Source organism: Platalea leucorodia (genome assembly GCF_965183815.1).
Source record: "Platalea leucorodia genome assembly, chromosome: 8".
In the NCBI taxonomy this organism is placed as follows: Eukaryota; Metazoa; Chordata; class Aves; order Pelecaniformes; family Threskiornithidae; genus Platalea; species Platalea leucorodia.
The window spans coordinates 34987664-35004203 of record NC_138830.1 but is presented as its reverse complement, the minus strand read 5'-3'; the positions used below and the strand labels follow the sequence as shown (position 1 = coordinate 35004203).

Here is a 16540-nt window from a genome sequence, read left to right as displayed (position 1 = left end):
GTTTCCAGGACAACATTGTCCCAGTTAAGCTCATTAGGAGGAGCTGTAATCCCTGGCAGCCCAGCTGACCCTCAGGGCCTGGGCAGATTACCCTCTGCAGGGCTCTTTAATCTGCTCCCCACTGAGCGAGCAAGGCCTATGGCACTGGTGCTTGCTGCCCCAGCTGGGCGTTACAGTGTCTCATCTATAGGGAAAGCACCCATCACCCCTCCATGCATGGGGCAGGTCACAGCTCCTATGGGATGAGCATCCTTCTCCAGCCCACATTCCTGTCTGGGGGCACAGCAGGGCTGTAAGGAGGGTCACCCTGGCAGGAGTCCATACTAGGGAGAAGGATGCTGAGGCTGTCAGAGGGGGAGAAAGATGCAGGGGAGGTTGCAGGGGACAAGGATGCTGGGGGCATCACAGGGGACAAGGATGCTGGGGGCGTCGCACAGGGACAAGAATGCTGGGGGTGCTACAGTGGACCAATGCCCCTGCACAGCTCCTCAGGAGAGTCCAAGTGATCCTCATCCACTTGCCCAGGCACCTCAGAGGCTCCAGCACTGTGCTGGGTCATGCTCCAAGGCACCGGAGGCTCCTGCACTGGCACAGGGAGCACTGCCATGAGCACTGGCCACTGGCAGGACCACGTCCCTGCACTCCAGCCCAGGGACCCAGCTCTCCTCCAAACACCCCCCATGATGCACCGCACCACAAGGCCACATCGCTGGCAGGATGGGGGCAGACCTGAGCCAGCAGCAAGGGATGGTGCAGCCCCAGCACTTGCTGCCAGCCAGCCCAGTGCACGGCCCTGGGCACTGCCAGGTCCTTCCAGCGCCAGCCTGTCTGCTGCAGCGCCCTGTGTATCCAGGCCTGGCACCCTACAGCCCAGCTCCTGTGCCAGGACCCCAAGTCCCCTTCGAGAAGGGGGACACCGTGCCCCCACTCTGCAGGAGCAATGCCCCGGGAGCCCCAAGGATGCTCGAGCTGGGCACATGCAGGCAGCCAGCCAGGTGCCAGAGGACAGCACTGCCTGCATGAGGTAGGGCAGGCACGGTGTGGGGTCTCTACTCCTGGCATGCTTGGCTCACGGTGGAGGAAAAAACCCTGGTGTGGTGCATTCCTGACATTACCGAGATAAGAGGTACCTGGTACCGTGGCAGCATGGCCAGCCTCGGTGGGGAGCAGAGCCCGGAGCACGACTGGAAGGGGCAGCCGGCCGCCGCATCTCACCCCGGGTGGTGAGACCCATGCCAGGCTTACCGGGAGGCTGGCACTGGGCAGAGCACCGGCACACTCGTGTCCCTGCCATGCATTGAGCCCCAAGCACATCCCTCCCTCTCCTGAGAAGAAGCCGCAGAGGTCCTGCCCCAAAGGTCCTGCCCCAAAGGTCCAGTTCCTACCAGCCCCTCGCCCTTAATTAGGGCTTCAGTGCTAACGAAGCTGCCTCCCGACCAAGTTTTCACCTTGCCGTGCCTGCGCCGCAGACTGCTTGCAGCTCTCCTGGCGTAGGAAACGCAATCCCGGGAGTCTGTCCGTCCGTCTGTCCCCAGCCAGCACTGCCTGGGGGCAGCAGCCGAGAGGGCAGAGCAGCCAGGTGTGAGCAGCTGGGTGGGCGGTGCAGCGGTGGGTGCTGGAGCCCACCCTGGGGCTCTCCAGCCCGGCCACCGGCTCCTCTCCCAGCGCCTGGTGCTCTGGAGGTGATTGGGATCCCAAGAATGCTGGTCTGAGCAGCGGAGGGGGCAGTCCGACCGGCTGGGTTGGTCCCAGCTGGTTTCTGTTTCCGACACTCAGACACCAGCCTCAGGTCGCTCTGGCGGGTTTATCAACACTGCCCCTGTCGGAGACGCCCCAAACTGGCTCCCCCCGAATCCCAAGCTCTGCAGCCCTGGGAGCTGGGGGTGCTCTGACCACCATCTCCAGTAATGTCACTTACTGGAGACCAGCAATGCATGGGTTGGCCGACCCAGCACCCTCCAGCACCCCTGACCCCAGGGAGCAGCACCCACAGCCACCGGAGGGGCTTCTCCAGGAAAGGCTGGCAGGGCTGGGCTGCGGTCGTCATGCTGATGGCACCGCGGCCACCTCCCCAGGCACAGCAGGGTACCGGTGTCCCCCAATGAGGGCATGGCACAGTGGCCACAGGCTGGTCCATCCTGCCTGCGGTGTCTGTGGCAAGCGGTGGGTCCTGCCAGGCCACACCAGTGGCACATTCCCCCCACGCCCCGGCACCCTTGGGTGAACCTTGGGCAAACCTTGGGCGCACAACGGGGACGACCTCGGGAGCCTGTGAACTCAGCCCCTTGGCACGGCTCCCTCCGTCCCAGCCGCTGCATCCTTGTTTGCACAGCTGCGTCCCTGCTGCCCTAACCCAGCCGCGTACCCCAGGCCCCCCCTGGCCCCTTCCGGCCCCGGGGCGGCCCTTGGCCGGCTACTGGCGTGGGCTGGAGCAGCTCTTTCCTCCCACTGCCCCTCATGCCTCCCCGGCACACAGGATGGGAGCATCCGGGGACTGACGCCATGCTGCCTTAGTCACGGGGAGCCTGGGAGCTGCCTCTTCCCTGACCTCCTCCATGCTCTGCCTCTCCTCCAGGCAGGCAGGATCCTCCCTGCCTGCCCCCCGCGCTGGGTGAGGAGAGGGATTGGGGTTTTTTGGAAGTCAGATGAATCAGTGAACGGCATGCCAGCTCCCCGTGACACACTTAAGAGAGAAACTCCTGGCTATGAGGTCACAGCCCCTGCTGGAGCAGGGGATGGTGGTCCAGGGGCTGCGGGCGGAGAGCTGGATGGGTGCTGGGTGCTCTCGGCCCCGCAGCAGTGGGGGAACGGCGGCGGTATCCGCCCTTGCGGCCGCGGGATGCCGACTGGCTTCTTGGGCCAAGTGGGAGGGCAGCAGGAAAGGGAAGGAGCTGCGAATGGGAAGAATTGGAGGAAGTGCTTATTTACCCCGCAGAGTATCCCCAAGGAAGGGCAGGGCACGGCGCAGGCAGACACTCACAGCCAGCTCCCCGGGGAGGGTCTCGCAGCCTCCCACCCCACCACCCATCCCACGGGCTCCCAGTTCGCAGCCAGAGGGGGATGCAAGCCCCAAACTGGGACCCAGGGAGGTGGCTACTGCTGGGGCCGGGGGCTTCCTCGGTGCCTGGCTGAGCTCAAGTTCAACCTGTTTTCTAGGATGGCTCCTGAGAGCCAGCCCAGGACCACCATAGTCCCAGTGAAGTGGGTCCCCCACCACCAAAGGCACAGACTGAGCACCCAGCCAGGATCCCCATGGCCTTGGAGGCCTAGGGGATCACCTCCATGACCTGCTGGATGGGACTGCAGCCTGGCCAGGGGCACCAAATCCTGCTCCTGAATGGGCTGTGACCCCTTTCAGAGGTGCTGAGCAGAAGACAGGGCTCTGGCATGATCCTGCTGGGGTTGGCAGAACCTTGTGAAGGTCCCACATGCCACCTTCACCCCCACCTGGTCATCTGCAGGGTGCTTTGTTGGGTACCAGTAGTTTCCCCCCAAAATCCTACCCAGGCAACATGGTGCCTGTGCGTGAGAGCAGCCCCAGGACCCCCCGTTCTGCCCAGGTCCCCTGGGGCCACGGTGCCAGTGATGCTCGACACGGAGTCAGGCTCTGTTTGTCCTCATTAGCACAGCCGCAGACAAGATGTGGGGGGCACAAGGGGGAGAAAACCAAATTGCCAAGGAAAGCCGTGCTGCCGTGGCATTGGGGGCACATTGCCCGGGAGCAGCAGACGGCTGTGGCCCCTCTCCTGCCTGAGCCTGGGTCTCAGCATGGGCAACGGCAAGGCTGGGCAGCCAGTGGGTCCTATCCTGCCACGGACACCCCGTCCCGACACCCCATCGCTGCACGCCACAGTGACAACTGTGTCCCTTGCATGTGGTGGATACCCGTCCCTGGGGAAGAAGAGCTCTCCTCCCTGGGGAAGCCACCCACCCAAAAAATCCCCCACAAGCCCAGCCACGTCACCCCAGGAGCCTCAAACAGCTGGGGGTCCCCAAATTAATGGCATTTGCCAGCGAGCCCCGGTGCCGCCAGCGCTCGGTACCTTTTGGTTTGCCGTTCATGGCGGGCTGCAACAGCACGTCCCCCTCGGGCTGGGGTCAGCGTCCCGGGCGGCTGTTGCTCTGTCATGCCGTCCGCCCGTGTGCGGGGGCCGTGGCCAAGAGGGCTCCCCCCGGGCAGCAGTCTCCTCCCACGCTTCCCCTGCCCGAGGGCTGACATCACTGCCCAGCGCCGCAGTCCCGGCCGTGACTCAAGGGCTGGGGACGAGAGGACAGAGGACAGGAGGACACGGGAGGATCCCTGTCCCCCTTGGAGGAAAGGGCCCCCCCAGCACTGGCTGCTCCAGGAGAACAGCATGGCTCGGTCCCCATCCTTCCCTCCCCACTGCCCCCCTGGGGAAACTGAAGCACGGGTGCAGGGGAGGGGACCACACTGCAGGTCACAGCAGTGCAAACTCCCCCGCGGCCCCTCTCCGGGTTGCTTTAAAGCAGGGGGAAGAGGAGGGCTGCAGCCTGTGCCGGGCACTGCAGCATCCCCTGCCAGCCACACATGCCACACTGGACCCTGCCAGCCAGCCCCCCCCACGACTGCTACCCTTGGAGACCCCCTTCCCTCTGGCACCCAGGACAGGCCATGAGCCAGGGAGCTAACACAGCCCTGCCAAACGCACCACTGGCCCCAAGCTGCTGCTGGTCCCTGCTCAGGCTGGGGATACTCCAGGCACAGCCCCTCGCCCCCATTCCTGCCGGCTCTGCTTCAGGCAGGCACAAAGCTGTGGGCAGAGCAGGCAGACGAAGCTCACGCCACTGCGGGGAGCAGTCCTGACAGCCCTGCTGCTTGCTTCTGCATTGCTTTTTTATACATACACACACACACACACACACACATATATATATATATATATATATAAAACCGCTGTGGCTTTGCTGCGGGCTTCCCATGGCACACATCCTTGTGGCATGCCCATGGGCACCCTGCAGTACCCAGCAGCCACTTGGAAAACGGTTTCCTTGCTCAGATGCCCCCAGCTTGTGTTGTCTGGGTCTCCAAAGCCTTGGAGGTGCTGGCTTCAGCCAGGGCTTCCTCACAGGGCTCTCCAAAGATGCTGGGTGCCATTCCCACGCGGGAACCAAGGGGGTCCAGCTCCCACGGGGCAGTGAAGCAGACCCACCTGCCCTCCATGCCAACCCCAGCAGCCAGTGGCACCTTCTGGCCCCACAACTCCCTGGCAGACAGCACAGGGATACCCTAAACAACCAGGGGACTCTGTGGCACAGATGTGACCCCCCTCCAGCGCTGTAGGTCCCTGCATGGGTCCTGGTCCTGGCGTACCCAGGCCTGGCACCCCGCTCCAGCTCTGACAGAGGAGGCCGGAGCAGCCAGCCCCATCCAGGCTGGGACTGGCTGCCGGCACCACGTCACCAAGGCAGGAAAAGACACCTCCCTCCCAGGCTCCTTTCCTGTTTGCTGCTGCTTTTAGAGTGAGGTCAGGCCAGGTTCAGGAGGAAAAGCATTGGGGCAGAGTCTTGGGGGGTGCTTGCAAAGATGGGGTGCTCCCAGACACAGTTAACCCCCTCCCTAGAGGGTGAGCCAGTTGCGGGGCTGCTTCCCCAGCCCAGAGCTAGTCCCCTCCTCGCTGGTCCCTGTGCAGGACAGGGCCAGCACACCACAGGGGAGAATAAACATCTGGGGCTCCCTTGTAGGGTGGCATGACTCCTCTGCCATGGGCACCCATGCACATGGTCCTGGAGCCAGCCATGGCCAGGCTGGGAGGGCTGGGACTTGCAAGAGTACCACCAAAGAGCACTGCGTCCTAGGACACCCTCTCGTCCTGGTGCTCAGGTGAGTGCCCGGGTGCGTGACAGGGTGGGTGCCTGGCACCAGCACCATTGGGAGAGCAGCTGGGGGAAGAACTGGTGAGACTGGGCTGGCCCCAAGCAGCATCTGAGAAAAAAACATTCCAGCACCGGCAAATCGAGTCATCTGGTCACCCACCCGCCTGCAGCCTCCGTGCCAGTTTCACGGACATGGAGAGGAGCCAGCAGCCCAGCATGCTGCAAAGCATGGGGTGGAGGGACCCATCTCCACCCTGGCCTTCAAGAACTTGTATGAAGACTAGCTCTCCTACCTCACCTGGTCGGGATGCGCCCCCCGGCTCTACCCACCGACGAGCAGAGTCCCGACCCAGCAGCTGCCGTGGGCAGAGGGCCACTGCCTGGCTTTTCCCCCCTTGCTGCTTCTCCCTGGGGGAAAGCATCGCTCCCGGCAGCGCCCCAGGACCAACCAGCCTTCTGCAAAGCCTCTGCTGTGCTGGCAGCCATGCAGAGCCAGTGCCCGGCACACGGCCAGGCAACGCGCCCGCAGCAATGGCCCATGCCAGCTCGTTTGTTCTCATTAACAGTTAACAAGAAAGCCACGCTAAAGCTGCTGGGAGCCGCGGCAGAGGCATTCCCCCGTGCCGTGCAAAGTGAAGGGACATCCAGACTTCCCTACCACAGGGGTGACAGCCAGGCTGTGCCAATTGCAGGGACTCTGCCTCTTTGTAGCCATGCTTGCAGCCCCGTAAAGGGCTGTGGGGCAGCCGGTATGCGGGCAGTGCAGGCAAGCTGCGTGGCACAGCACCATCCTGGGCATCACACATGGGGAGACCGCCGGGAGCAGACAGGAGGTGGGGTCGTGCATTCGAAAGGTGGCAGAGGATGCCAGAGGAGGACACGGGCATGCGGCATCAGACATCTCCTCTGAGCACCTCATGGCACCCTGCACGGCGCTTAGCAGGGCTTGCCAGCTCAGGGACACCTTGCCAAGGGAGGGCAGAGGAAGGGCATGAGCTGAGCCAACACCGCCAGGGCCTGGGTGGTAATTGAGTTAAATGAATCTCTGTCCTTGGCCTGGCTGGGGACAGGGAGTGGGCGCAGGGAAGGGGAGCTGCTGGTCACCTCCCCCAGCTCAGGGGACTTCCCTGGACGCTCACCACCCCTGCTCAGCGCGAACAGCCAGGGAGGCTGCCTCCACCCTTCCTATGCAGCAGGGACATGGGCATAACATCCCAACCGCACCCTTTTTGAGGGTATCCCTGTCACGTCCTCCTCTTGCCAGGCCTGGGGAGCTGTCCCCAGCATCCCCACCTCAACGACAACAGCTGAACATGCAAACAAACCCCTCCATGGGCAGCCGTGCTCAGAAACGCATGTACAGCCACGGCCAGTCCATGTGCAGGCAGAAGAAAACTCCAGACACGCCAGGAGGACATTCCCATTTCCCTGCCCTCAGTAGGATACAGGACTGGCATCCCAGAGACCCTGTGTCCTGCCAGTGCTGAGTCCTGGGAAGGTTCCCCAGCTGCTCCCTGCTGGCCCCAGGACCACCAGCTCCGAGCCTGTGCCCACCCAGCATCACCCAGCCCCTGGAGAAGCTACCCGCCCCAGGAGCACGCTCCCCTGGTGGCACTAGCACCAAAGGCCAAGGTGATGAAGAAGCTATTTGAGGCTGTTCCCGGACAAGTGCTCCCTGGACACGGACACCCTTGTGTGGCTGGGAATGTCACTGCAGCTGGAAATGTGGCACAAAAGGGCACACGCCAGCCCCTGAGTCTGGGGAGATGAGTGCCAGCACGTAGGCACCAGCCTGGTGAGGGGCCAAAGATCTACTGGTCATGGGGAAGTCCTAGGATGGGGCAGGAGGTGACCCTTCTGGCAAGAAGACCCACCGTCATGGCTTGAAGGAGAAACATGGTGAGTGACCAAGTGACTTGTGGCCAGGCAAGAGCCAGTCCTGGTCTGGGAAAGCCCGGTCCCAGAGCTGCAGGTGGCCACCCCCACCACAGCCGACCTCTCTGACTTTATTTTTTGCAGAAACCAACAAAGCCAGCTCCAAAAAATCCTGGCAACCCAACGCCACAGATCATACACAGTTTCTTCTGAAGGGTTGATGCTCCAAGGGCTGGAGAAGGACCAGCCTTTGTGCCAAGACAGGCTCTACCCACAGCCATGCTGGCACCAACACCACCGGCAGTATCCCTTGCCGAAGGGGCTGGGCATCCCACATCCGGGCACTGGGGCCGCGGCAGACTCAAGCCCTCCCCCCCTCGCTTTCTCGCATCATCCCCACACAGCAGCAGAAATAGAAGCGATATAAATGGCAGCCCTATAAATAACCCCAAAGCACGAGGCAGGGAGCTCGTCCCAGTCTGGCAATGGCCTCAACCCACACAAAGCCAGGGCTTGGTCTGCCTTTGCCGTCCCCTAGGGACCCCAAATGCCAGGTCCCTGCCCACGACAGGTCTCCCAGGTCCCACCCTTTAAGTCAGAGTCATGGCAGGAGCTCTGAGGCACCCACTGAGCCTCGGCCACCAGCGCAGGCTGGAGCCCTGCACAATGGCAACCCCGGGAGATGTCCCCATGCTTCTGCCCAGCTCCTCTCGGGGTAGCAGGAGGCACCGGATGATGCCCACCCTGGGCACCCCACAGCAACCCAGGCTGCAAATTCCTGGGCAAAGCAGGAGTGCTGGGTGGGAGCCTGAGGCAGGGTTTGGAAAGAGATGCCCCCATGCCCCACCACTGTCCCCGCTGCGGATCAACAGTTATCCCCCGGTTGCACCCCAACACCCACCTCATCAGCTGCCCATCCCAGCATCCCGCATCCCTGCCCTGCCCATCGCTGCCCACATTCCCATGCTCAACCCCATCACGTTGTGTCCTCCACGGGGGCTCGGCCACTGCCACCGCGCCAGCTCCCACCGCAGCTCCTCTCCACGCGGGGGGACGTGCCAATGCATCGGGGACCTCCACCAGCTGAGAGCAGGCAATGCCGCCAGCAGCAAACCCTGTGCTGCCTGATTATGCATGGCGTCATAGCCTCACGCCCCAGCCCTGCCCAGGGGACATAGCAAGGTTGCTCCTCAGCCACCGGCCAGGAGATAGGTCTTCGGCCAACATGGGGCTTATAGGAAGGCCAGGACTTCCCGGTGGCCTCAGTAGTCTCCCCTGGGAATCTGGCAAGGGTAAAACCTGCTGAGGCTGTTTGCAAGCCCTGGGATGGCCGCAGGTGCGGCAGGGAAAGAGTTAATGGAGCGAGGCCTTCCCAAGCACTTCTTGGCAGGCTGGGGAGGGCTGGGAGATAGGAGGATCGGGCCAGCAACAAAGCAAGATCTGTCTCATTAATTCCTCCGAGCATTCCTCCCTCCGTCACCCAGGAGGAGGAGGCAGCACCCAGCTGACACGGTGCACCCAGGTCCCTCGGGAGCTCCCCCCGGGGTCCTGCTTGGGTGCAAGGGGGGTGATGGGGGGGGAGATGGGTGCAGCCTGTCCTCCGGGACCCAATGGCTCTGGCATCCTGCGGACACATGGGGAGGGCCCTATATGGACACAGGCAGCTTCCCCTTTGCCTCCCGTACCCCTGCCCAGCTGTCCCAAGGGAGACGGGGCAGGACACGGCTCAGGCCACTGGCTCCTCTGCGGAGTAAAACAAGCGGCGCCATCTCAAACCGGGGAGCAAAGCAGCGGCTGGAGGAGCCCACACACCCCAGACAGGGGCTGCAGGGGGACCGGGTGCCTTTGAGGGGGGTGCTGGGGTGCTTGCCCTGATATCCCGCAGTTAGGTGGTTCTCCAGGCGTCTCTGGCCACAGTCCCAGCCCTGCCGCAGCGTGCGGAGCAGCCCTCCGAAATGCAGGGCAATAGGGCGGAGGAGGAGGGAGTCCCTTGGCCGCGTCCCCATCCCCACCCTCCCCGCCATGACTGAGCACCCCTCCTGCGCCCCTTCGGGTGCCCACCCTGGGGCCAGGCTGCGGGTGACAGACGAGGTCGCTGTCAGGCAGTGGCATGTGGCGACGTGGCCCCCCCCCCCAGGGTGTAGCCCTGCTAAAGCCACCAACCCCGCTCCCCCTTTATCCACCCCCCGTGACCAGCGTCTCCCCTGGGGCAGGTGGCGTCGCCCAGGGTACGGAGGTGCTGGTGGCACTCACATGTCCCAGGAGAGGCAGGGGACGACGCACGGGGCGAGAGCGGGCCTGGCTCGGTGCATCCCCTTTGTTCCACTCCCATGGACGGGGAGCAAGCAGGGAGTTCGTGCAGGCTCTTGGCAGCGCCCACCCCGGCTCTCTCCATGGAAACGCGGGAGCCATGTGATTTCGGCAGGAAACCACGGCACAGCCAGCGCCAATGGCGGCTGCATGGCCGGGAGCGCCTCCCTCCCTGAGGAGACAGCTGCTGCCACCGCCATCGCCGCCACCGCCATCACCGCCACCACCACCACCACCGTGCAGGGGTCCTGTCCCCACCGACCCAGCCCACCGGTGCATCGGCATCCCCCGGGGGTCCGCCAACCCTATGGAGAGCTGGAGCGGGATGCCTGCGCCCCGTTCCCAGCCCTGCCCATGCAGGCAGCCAGCACTCCCCTTTCCCCCAGGGAGGTGGGATCATCCCGGCTTGCTCGGACTCGGGCTGCTTCCCCTCCTGCGGGCACACGGCACCCGCAGCCTCTCCCTGCCAGGAAAGCAATGGCTGGAGCTCCTCCCCCCCCAGGAGGGACACGACAGCCTCCCAGGCTTCAGCTCTCCCTGAAAGACCCCAAGAACGTAGCACAGCCCACTGATAGCAGGGACAGCATCGCTGGGCAGTGAAGTGACATGACCAAGGCTGTGCAGTCAGTCGGTGGCAGAGGCAGAACCAGCGCCCAAGCATCCTTGCTCCCAGCTCCGCGGTACCCAGTGCTCCATGCTGCCTTCACCCTCACCTCCTGACCCCAACTGTGCAAAGCAGGAGCCGTGCTCAGACCTCTGCCAAGTGGCAAGTCCACCCTGAGAGAGCAAAGCATAGGCCCTGGCCCACATTCCCCATCCCCACTAGCCTCCAGCCTCCACAGGGAAGGAGCAGAGGGGCGCTCCCAGCATCCCCAGCTAAGGGACCGGCAGCCCTGGTGCAAATGCAGGCTGCCACCCTGACGGATGCCGCGGTTACATGGTGCTGGCTTCCTCATGGAGCATCATGGCTGCTCTGGATCAGACCCTGCCCTGCCAGTCAAGGTCCTAAACCCTGACACCTCTGAGCATCCCTGGAGGTGGAGGGGAGGGAGGAAGCCACACTTTCCCAGCACCATGCCTGTTGGGGGGATGCACTCTGCTCCTCTCCTTTCTCCCAAGCCCATCTTTCTCCTACCTGCCCTAGATCATATTGAATCGACCCAGTTTTAAATGGGACTGATGCCTTTGCAGTCCCAGTGAGACATCCTCCATGCAAGGACGAGACAATGCAGTGCTCCAGCCAGCCCCGTGATGCAAAAGCACTAATTAGACCATCGCCACATCTCAGAGCTCAGTAGGGCAATATCGGTGATGAGGAAATCATTGCACCGCTGTCGCTCTCCTGGGCTGCACCAAGGAGCAGAGCACTGCTGCCAAGGACACCTGGTGAGAACCGGGCGCCCCAGCTCCCAGCCCGTCGCTGGCCTGGTTATGTGGAAGGAGAAGCTCTGCAAAGATGGGAGAGAGGACAGCAGGTCCTGTGGCTACCAGGGAAATGCCAAACCAAAGGGCCAACATGGACAGGCAGAGACGATGTCTGGATCCATCAGTGCAGCTGCTTGATCAATCAACCCAGGTCCCAGCACCATGCGGTCCCTGTCCCACCAGGGTGGCCCACCACATGCCTGGCACAGTCAGCACCACTGTGCCATGCTGTCATCGCTTGATCCAGCATCCCGCATGGATCAAGTGGGGGGCTGGATCCCACCCACACCCTGTGGATAGTGTCACCACCTTGCCCACCCCCAAAAGCTCTCCAAGGGCAGCCAGGTCTTGTTGCACGGTCAAGGGAGTGAGGTTAGCTGGGGGAAGGCAGGGAACCTCTGCTAATGTAGCTCAGCAGGTTGTGTGGACATTCAAAGTGCAAGTAGATGTGCTCTGCTGAGCTCTCGGGACTTGCCCCATGCAGACACTCTGCCGACATCCCTGCCAGGGCTCCCCCTGAAAAAATACGGGAGCAAGCTGACCCCGTGCAGCACTCAAAGGAAGCTCTTGGTGCACAGATTCGCTTGGGTCACCCTCTCCAAGTCCTTCCAGTGATACCAATTCTGGAGGCTCTCTGCCAACCTTCCAGACCTGCTGCCGCACCAGCAAGGTGGCCATGGGGACTCGGTCTGCACCCGCAACCGGCACGGTGTGGCAAAGCAGACACTTGGTGGTACCTACCCATGGCAACTCTGCGTGGGTGCATCCGATCCTCCTCATGCCCCCAGCTTGGCTCGGTGGGCTGCCTAATGCCCACCACAGCTTGCCTCACCCACCCCAATTGAAGACCACCAAGCTGGTCCTCTGCAATCCCCCGCAGCAAGATGGGTCTTTGGATACTGAGCATTTAGAATAGAATAGAATAGAATAGAATAGAATAGAATAGAATAGAATAGAGTATTTTCAGTTGGAAGGGACCTACAACAATCACCTAGTGCAACCGCCTCATCACTTCAGGGCTGACCAAACGTTAAAACATGATATTAAGAATATTGTCCACGTGTCTCTCAAACACTGACAGGCTCGGGGCATCAATCACCTCTCCGGGAAGCCTGTTCCATGGTTTGACCACCCTCTCGGTAAAGATTTAGGGTACCTGGAGGTGGACTGACCCTCACCACCACATTTCACTTACCTATGCACCACCATTGCAAGGTAAAATACCATTCCTGGCCTCTGCCGGGATGGGGAGCAGCTGTATCACTCTGCAGACATCAGGAGAGGGGACTGTGCTGAGGCTGGGGCCACCAGGGCTGCCTGCAGCACTCCTCCCCTCAGCCACACGCCTGCCTGCCCTGCCAGACTGGGTACGTTGAGCTAAACACTCCCTCTGCCAAGGCTTGGGCTGGCACACCACACGGGCTATTCTAGGTCACCAGGAGCTTGCTTGGTGCAGACCAGCTTTGCAAACAAAAGCAAGGGCAGTCTCGGTACCCAAGTCCCCGCAGCACCCCGCTGCCTGCCTGCTCCCCAAACCCCCCCTCCGGGTTTTAGGAGGCAGGATGCCCACCAGCAGGCAGGGGTTAACCTTCCCAGCATGGATAGGATACTCCTGGACTCAGGCCATGGGAGGAGGCTTCCCAGCAGTCCATGCCCACGCTGGGCAGCTGGGTGCTGGTGCAAGCTTGAGTCCCTGAGCGCAAGGGCACCCTGTCTGAGCACTGGCTGGCATTACCCAGCGCCTCCCAGCACAGGAGCACACCTTGCCAGAGCCTGGTGACCTAGGACCACCCTAAGCACATTCCCCTCTCCCTGGCTGCTTCAGCAACTGGCTGTGCCAGCTGCCTGCATCTGCCTGCTGCGATGCAGAGAAAGGTCTAAGCCATCAGCAGACCCCTACGCCGCAGGTCTCTGCCCAACTTGCTCTTCTCACTGCAGGCTGGGCCTGGAGCCATGTCTTCCTCTCCCCTCTCTCCGGAGGGCAGGAGGCCAGCTCTTGGCTCCAGGCCTGCCTCCCTCCACAGCCGCCCTGGAGCTGCTGCATGCTCAGCATTCCTGCTCAGTGTTGGAGCAAGGCGCTAAGCGCAGGCCAGAGCTTCAAGCCTTGCACCAGGACAGCCACGCGTGCTGAGCCCACTCGGAGCTCGGCCACCAACCCCAAGAGCAGCTGAGGTGCCTCAGCTTGGCAGAGCCTGCTGCCATCCCTGCCGCAGGCTTGGAGCTGAGCATCCTGGCATCCTGGCACTGGGCTCCTCATCCCTTCGGGTGTGTGTTTTTGGGGAGCACAACCTGGGAAAAAGCTAAGGGAGCCAGGGTGGTGCTGATGCAGCGTGAGCAATGTGAGCCGCCCCTCCAGCTGACTCACCGGAGCCTCGGCTGCGCTCGGGAACTGGCCGGCAGCGGGAAAGTCTGTGCCAGCAGGTCCTCTGAGCTCTGCTGGAAACCATTCCCTGGCGCGCTCGGGGCCAGTGCTCAGCAGCAGCAGTCTGGGGCGCAGCCCTGACCCAGCCCATCCCTCTCCATGGGGCAGAGCCGCCTGTCCCAGCATTTTGCCTGCCCGTGGGGTTGAGAGAAGGGAGATGAGGACATCCCTGGAGCAGCCACAAACCTGCTCGGTGTTCGCTGGCACTGGGTCAGCTCACCCAGACTCTCTGGCTGGCAAACAAGCACCCAAGCCTGGGCTTTGCAGCAAAGCCAGAACATCCAGATTGCGACTGCATCAGATTCAGCCCCAGCATGGTCCAAGGAGGGCAAGGAGCTCCAGAAGGACACCATGGGCTAGTCCAGACTCTCCAGCCACCAGCCAGCTGACCCCTCTCTTAATTCCCTTCACCATCGCAGGAAGGTGACAGGCAGCATCTCCAAGCTCAGCCCCAGCTCAGCTTAGGAGGCTGACCGTCCCCTGGGACCACATCACCTCCTGCAACCAGGCAGCTGTCCCTGCCTCAGCACGGTAGGAACCATTTCATGCACACCCTGGAGGAATCACTCCAAAGGTATTCATGATTCACAAGATTCCTGCAGCCCCTCGGGGACCGTCCGACACCGAGCAGGAAAGCTGAGGTCATGGACAAGCCCAGCAACCAGCCTAGCTCAGCACACACGGCTGCTGGCAGGGAGGCTGGCATGACCGAACCACAGTGCGGCATCAGCAGCCTGAGGATTTGGCATTGTGGAGGGTAAAGCTCAGCCCATTGAGTTGGCTGCTGCAGGAATACCTTGCCCCAAAGCTGGCCCAGGCCAGGCACGCCAGTGCCATAGGGGATGCAAGAGGAAAAGGCAATTTGGAGAACAGGGTGCTTTGGCAGGGGTGAGTTTGCAAATTTGGCAGGGCTGTTTGCAAATGCATGCAAATGTGGTCCTCCCCAAGCAGCGCAGAGGACCCCACGCGTACCCTGATCTGCTCCACGGTGGTCCCGGGCACAATGGAGGTGGGGTCCCCGTCTCCTCGTGAGCAGCACCTGCTGCACCTAAAAGCACAGAGCGTCTCTTTGCGGGGTCAGCCAGTGGGCACCCACGTTGATCTCCCAAGCACATGAAAGTACTCCCTGCAGCAAGTGCCAGCCTTCAGCAAATGATCCCTCCCCTCCAAAGAAAACAACAAAGAAAATGCTGGTATGGGATTAAGGAAATGAAACCAGCTGCGGGTAAGCAAGGATAGGAAGTGGCTGTAATCATCTGCTGTCCCCGCTGGCCTGCAGCTCTCCCAGCCCGGATCCCACAGCAAGGCGCATATAAACGCAAGGGGAAATCACATGCTGGAGAGTGCATCGGACAACTGGGAGGTTTCCAAGTGATCCTGGGTCCTGGAGGGGGACAAGCACCCGACAACCCTCCATGCACCCAAGCCTGGCACTCCCATGCTGGGTCCATCCCTGCAGAAGAGAAAATGCAGGGAGACATCCTGACACCACAAGCTGCACTCTGGTCCTGAAGCTGGCACCAGGAGATGGCATCTCAGGAGCTTTGCCCTCATCCTGCATCTCTTCTGCCTGTTCTGTGATGCTGGTCCAAATTGGTCCCTGCTGGGAAGGGTGTCCCTGGAGGAAAGCGGTGGCAGCCAAACAGGTAGACCGAGGGTAAAACTAGTTGCTAAAAGCCACCAGTGGGGCAGGGGTAGCAGAGGGGGGACACGCTGGTAGCACACATCCTGCCCCATCCTCCCCACCCAAATGATGCTCCCCTGAGCCTTAGGATGGGGCGGGAGCGGACCAATTCTGCCTCTCCACAGGCCAAGTCCCCTTTCACATGCCTCTAGCACATGTGTCGATGCCACCAGCCCCAGGCCATGGCTCCAGCCAGTCTCTCCTGTATCTGTCACATGCCCTGGCGTGCCGGGGCCAGCTCTGTTTACATGTGCAAGTCTCATATTCTCCTGCCGGGGATGAGTCAGGCTTCCCTCTGACACCCCTCTGAGGCAGCAGTGTCAGGGCCCTGGCGCTGCATCACCAGCTGGCATTTGCCTTCCCACCGGCACAAGGCTGGGGAATGGCTGGAAAAGGCTCGCACAGCCCTCTGCTTTCCATCCTGCTCGGAGCCATCTGCATGGAAGGCGCTGGAGGCTGGAGCTCGCTGCCAGGAAGCTCTCCCTGGCTCGGCTCCACTGGGCCAGCTTCCTTCCCCTCCACCCCACAGGCACGTCATGGCTCAGCGTGGCGGGGTCAAGCCCTAAGCAAGTCCCAGCCCCTTCCAGAGGGTCTAGTGCAGGTGGGATGGCCAGAGCGCTGCTGAGGAACCCCCATGTCTGCAAAGTCTTGAGGTGCTTGGGTGTCTCCTGGGGTGCCAGCTTACAGAAGAAGGAGGTTCCCTGGATTTGGGACCACTGAGGACAGAGGCTGGAGCTCAAAGGGGGAGCCAGCCCGCTTGCTGTGCCAGCCCAGGAGCTAATGCTGCCTGCTGAGCTGGCACTGGACTTGGGGGGGTGGCAAGATCAGTGCCACTGCCCTGCCTGTGGGCAGTTCCCCCCGTGGGAACCAGCAGCCTGTCCCCTCAAGAGGGTCCCCAGCTGAGCTGCAGTGAGGGCAGCATCCCTGGCCCTTCTCCAGGGGGACACCCAGAGCATACCCCACCCACATCCAGCTCCCCCTACCCTTCT

At 62.2% G+C, this 16540-nt stretch overlaps 1 protein-coding gene across 7 annotated transcripts in view; it reads right to left on the bottom strand.

Annotated features, from left to right (window-relative positions):
* Positions 1 to 16540, bottom strand: part of RIPOR1 (RHO family interacting cell polarization regulator 1) — a 32039-nt gene that overhangs the window by 13930 nt on the left and 1569 nt on the right. For 3 of the 7 annotated variants that reach the window (XM_082319982.1, XM_082319983.1, XM_082319985.1), the window contains exon 1: positions 9964 to 10084. The exons of 2 other annotated variants lie outside the window; for them this stretch is intronic. In XM_082319982.1, coding sequence (XP_082176108.1) covers positions 9964 to 10042 — 79 coding nt within the window. In that variant the 5' untranslated portion in view covers positions 10043 to 10084. Of the gene's footprint in view, positions 1 to 4043; positions 4280 to 9963; positions 10085 to 14839; positions 14916 to 16540 lie in introns of those variants that run through there. 2 more of the 7 variants (XM_082319987.1, XM_082319984.1) reach the window with 2 other exon arrangements.